This window comes from Meleagris gallopavo, chromosome 16 (assembly GCF_905368555.1).
Source record: "Meleagris gallopavo chromosome 16, MGAL_WU_HG_1.1, whole genome shotgun sequence".
NCBI classification, from domain to species: domain Eukaryota; kingdom Metazoa; phylum Chordata; class Aves; order Galliformes; family Phasianidae; genus Meleagris; species Meleagris gallopavo.
In genome coordinates this window covers 2,362,501-2,367,500 of record NC_139419.1, presented here as the reverse complement: position 1 = coordinate 2,367,500, position 5,000 = coordinate 2,362,501, and the positions used below count along the sequence as shown (strand labels likewise).

General features: G+C 57.2%; 1 protein-coding gene across 1 annotated transcript in view; it reads right to left on the bottom strand.

Annotated features, from left to right (window-relative positions):
• The window catches only part of UNCX (UNC homeobox), a 4,195-nt gene extending 1,347 nt beyond the window's left edge, over nt 1-2,848 (bottom strand). Inside the window, exons 1-3 of the mRNA XM_085237424.1 lie at nt 2,599-2,848; nt 1,474-1,649; nt 1-207 (exon numbers count right to left, since the gene is read on the bottom strand). The exon at nt 1-207 is cut by the window's left edge and continues 1,347 nt beyond it. Of these exons, the coding sequence (XP_085093550.1) occupies nt 1-207; nt 1,474-1,649; nt 2,599-2,848 (633 nt within the window). The remainder of the gene's footprint in view (nt 208-1,473; nt 1,650-2,598) is intronic.
• Between the last annotated feature and the right edge of the window lie 2,152 nt (nt 2,849-5,000).

Here is a 5,000-nt window from a genome sequence, read left to right as displayed (position 1 = left end):
GAGGTGGCGGCTTTGGCTTTTGAGAAGCTTTTTCTCGTGTTTGCGTTTCTTCTTCTCCATCTTCTCCAACTCTTTGCGGGCGATCTCCTCGGGGTCCATGGGTTCCCCGCTGCACGTCGTGGGGTGAGAGTTGTGAGCCGGCCGCCCCGGGCCTTTCTTCGTGTTCTCTTTCTTTCTCCATTTGGCCCGGCGGTTTTGGAACCAGACCTACACACCGAACAACGAGAAGCAGTTAACACCCAGCGCACCGGCCCCGAGGTGGCCAGGGCAGAGCGGGGAGGGGGAGAAGCACAGCTCAGGCCTCCCCTGTCCACCCGTCGAGGTGCCGGCAGCGCCCGGCACCGGATGTCTGAGAGATGGAGCAGAAAAAAATAATAATAATCAAGGAGGGGGGGATGCACACTCACGCACACACACGCCGCACCGGGCCCGCACCGAAGGAGGGGAAGGGAAAGCATCCATTCCCTCAGCTCTTCCCCGCGGCCCAGGGGTGCAGAAGCACCGGGCCTGGGCCCAGTCCAACCCCCTCCCCCCCCAGCATCGTGCAGAACGCGCTGGAACAGAATATAGCGGGGGGGGCCAGAAGGTCCGCCTGCCCTTATCCTCCTCCCGTCCGGAACACGGAGCAGAGGCGCTGAGGGGAGGCCGGCACAGCCCACAAATTGGGGTTGCTTTTGTAGTTTAGGGGAGAAATCACTGAAACCCCGCCCGCTCTGGCCCTACAGCCGTATGTCGGCCCCACGCACGTCGCTCCCCCACGGGCACAGCGGCCCCTCCACACCCGCAGCCCGAGCCCTGGGATACGGCCCGGCATTTCGCTGCCCCCATCGCGGCTTCTTCACCCCGTACCGAGCCGGGCAGTGCTGGGACTCAGCCGCCCCTCGGCGGGCAGCGCTCCCCGGAACGGAACCTCCGCAGCTTCGCACTCGCGGTGCGGCCCCGCACAAACTCATCGACTCCCTGGGCACAGCGGCCCCGCGACGCGCAGCAGCAGGGAGAGACCCACAGACTCCATTGCTATTATTTTTTTCTTTAAGCTCAGTTTAAAGAAACAGATGCTGCCCTAACCAGGCAGGCCGGTAAATGAAGCTGGAAACATCCCGCACGCCCCGAGCTGCACCGACATCGTCCGGCGGATCCCGGCCCGTGATTGAGCCCCGCATTTACATCGTAATTTTTCAGCCTTGGCTCGTTGAAAGAGAAACGCTTACAGAGGGAAAATAAAAACATTTTGGGAACCTACGATGGAATACCACTGTTGGCGGCCCGTTTGCGAGCCTGCTTATTTCTTATTATTATTATTATTGTTATTTTTTTTTTTTTTTTTAAGAAACAACGATAATAAAAATGAAACAGCAGCGACCGAGAGGAGGTTGGGAACAAAGCGGAGCGGGGCTGCGGGCCCGGCCCAGGGTTGGAACCCCGGGGAGTCGCTGGTCGGAGGAGAAGGAAGGGGAGCGGGTCGGGGTTTACCTGCACTCTGGACTCCACCAAGTCCAGCCTGAGAGCCAGAGCCTCTCGCATAAACACGTCCGGGTAATGGCTCTCATTAAACGCCTTTTCCAGCTCCTCGAGCTGCCAGCCGGTAAAATTGGTGCGGGTTCGTCTCCTCTTACAGCCAGGACTTTCTTTGTCCGGGTCACCAGAGTCTGAAAAGGCAGAAATACCCTCAGCTCCCCGAAGAGAGGCCTTCTCCCCCCTCCCTGCCATTCACAGGAGCCTTCAAACTTCCGTGCTCGGTAACGTCGGTAGAACAGCGGGGTTATGCACACACCTGAGCTAAAAACGGGCAGGAGCCCATCGGCCCTCGCCTCCTCCGAAAATGTACTTTACACAACATTTATCCTGAAGGAAGCTCTCCATGGGCACTGGCAGAGAGAGAGAGAGAAGTTCCAATATTTGCTCCAGCCACCCAGGATCGAATTAGAACAATAATAGCGATAAAAGAAGCCCCCCCCACCCCGTGTTCCCTTCCCCAGCCCCGACGGCCGCAGCCGCTCCCACTCGCGGCCCCGGCTGTGAGCTGAGCTCTCGAGGCCTCCGTGGGGATGGACGGCGCCGGTCGGGGCTCACGGCCGCTCCTCGCCGAGCATGAAAATTATTACCATTATTGTAAGAATAGATGCCGAACGTTTTATTTTAGTTTTTCCTGAATGGAGATATTCCGGGATTGATACAAGGAGGTTTGGGCGACGTTCTGATGGCTGAACAATAGCTGTGCTACAAGGCCGGGAGGGGAAGGAAGGAGAGCGTTTCTCTTCGGTTATATCGTTGTGGTTTTGTTTTGTTTTGTAATAAATACGAATAAGCGTATAATTAAAATCGTCGCTCATCGTTTTCCAAACCGCTCTCCAGGATTCCGCCTCCCGTTCTCCCCGGGCGGGTCGGTACGGCCCGAGCCCCCACTCCGGCCATGAACTCGGGCAGGCCCCGGGCCGGGCCGTTATTCCGCTATTGTTCGGGGCGCAGCGCGGCTCCGCGCCGGGGGGGCTCTCACCGCCCGCCTCCCCCCCCCCCCCCGTCCCATCCCATCCCGCCCCCTCGGGGCTCCGCGAGGGCCCCGTTCTCCCGCAGCGAGGGGCGCGGCGCCGCTCCTACCTGCGAGCTTGAAGGGCTGCGTGTCCGCGCTCACCCCGCAGCCCGAGGGGATGAGAGGAGCGGGGGTGACCACGGAGGCCGCGCAGGAGCCGCTCAGTAATCCATCGATGGAGAAGGGCACGGAAGCGGCCGCCGACTGCAGCTGGTGGCCGGCCAGCTCGTAGACGTGGTGGTGGCCGAGAGGGTAAGGGAAGCCCACCATGCCCCCGAACTGGGCATGGGGATGCTCCAGGATGCGGCTGTCCATCATGGGGGCGGCTCTAACGAGGCGGGGGGTGCCGGGGGGCTGCCGGCGGCTCCGGGGGTGCTGGCGGCGGGGCGGCTGCGGCCGGGGGTGCTGCTGCCGGAGGAGGCGGCGCGGCGAGGGGCTCATGCTGCAGGGCGCCCGGGCGCTTTAACTTTATCAACATCAGGCTCCCAATAATTAGCTCAGGCTGGGGGAATTTGGGACCAATAAGAAACGTTAATCGGTCCTGACGTCAGAGACGTGCCAGTGTGGGGAGCGAACGTTTTCCATATCGATTGCTAATTATACCTGACATCCAGCCTCAATAAACAATATCAGAGCTGTCACAACAAGACAAGGGGGGCTTTGATACGAACTCCAGCCCGAGGAGGGCGGCGGGGGCCGGGCGGGCAGGGGAGGGTGCGGGGGAGACGGAGGGGAACGCACGGAGCCCACCGATCCCCGTTAAATAGCGAACAGCCGGAGCGCCGCACGCGCACACCGCCCCCCCCCCCCCCCCAGCCGGCCCCCCTTGTCCCCTCCCCTCTCCAAATCACTAATAGATTTCCCTTTAAAACATTCACCAGCGTGTTGTGGGGATTTTTCACCAGAAATGCTCTACTCTCTGAACCTTTAAAGTGATGTTGCTCCAATTACAGAGAGACATTGAGCGGCAAATAGACTGATCCAATAATAGGAGATTCATCATCCGCTCTTTCCAGAGCTGTCACATTGAATTTAAAACTACAAGCCTTTTCATCTCCTCTCCGGCTCTATAACAGGGGATAGGGGAGGGGGGCAGAGGGAGGGCGAGGGAAAAAAATGGGGGAAAAGAAGGGAAAAAAAAAAAAGAAGAAGAAGAAGAAGAAGGAAGAGCCTTTTGCGACGTTTAGAGGGAGACTTGAGCGTATCAATCGAAATCATAATTAATGCAATCTCCTATCGATTCGGCCACGGCCATCCCCTCCCCAGCAGCCCCCGCAGCCCACGCGTTGTGGGCGCAGCCGCATCCCGGAGCGGCCGCTTCTGCCTAAAGAGGAGGCCCCGAAGAATTCAGAAAGAAAAAAAAATCCCAAATAAAGTTCCCTCCTCTCCCTCCCCATCGCCTCCCCCCCATCACACCCACCGCCGGCGCTAAACAGCTTCCAAACAGCCGCCAAATTTCTCCTAATTAAATTACATCCCCATCGAAGTTTTCACCCCGATAAAATATTGATGGGTCCCCCCTCCTCCCGTCCCCCCCCGATCAGCGTCAAAGGGAATGTTCTCCAGCAAAACGAGGGGCGAGCCTCAATGTGGGGCCCACTGCGGCAGGAGTCAGAGGTCGGATGGGGAAACCAGGGGGAGAGGATGGGGGTCCCAACCTGGGGGAGATTTGGGGTCCCAACCTGGGGGAGATTTGGGGTCCCGCCCCCCCCCAGCCCGGCCGACCACGGTGGGAGGGGAGCGGAGCGGAGGGGCCCCGCAGCGCCCGCCGTTAACAAAGAGAAGAGGGAGAGAGCAGCCGGGCTGGGAAATCAAACAGGGAAAACTCTTTAAATCTTCCTGGGAGGTTCGTGAGGAATGAAATCCTTCGAGTCGGGGGGCGGGAGAAGAAAGGGGGTGAAAAAAATAATAATAAAAAAGAAGGAAAAAGGGAAAGAGAGAGAGGAAGGGGAAGAGGGAGAGACACTTTATCTCTGGGAAACATACAAATAGATTTTCCAGTTATAAAATATCCGGTATATGTGATATATGATACATTTCACAGCGCTTATTTGTGTGAGGACGGGAGAGGGAGAGCTAAAATTGAAATAAAGAGGAAGTGGAGTCTCTAATCTATGTTGTCTGTCCGGAACTGTATTTATTCACCTAATTGAATGCCTTACAATATAGCGCTGTATTATTGCTGTTCCTCCCTCCCCCTATAGATTAGTTTAATTATGGTCTCCTGCCTCTGCTCTGAGCTAAAAGGTACCGCGAGTTTGGACGGCGCAGCCCTAACAGAAAGAAGAAAATGATGGGGTTGGTATTAATTCTGGGGTCAAGGGCTTCACTTTTCACCATAATTTAATTTCTTTCTCTATAAATACTAAATGTAAACTGTGTCCACTGGACCAAATTTTGCCCGTAGCAATAAACGCCTCATTTTCTGTCGGATTTCAGGAGAGGAATGCGAGGGGGACGTGTTTCTGAA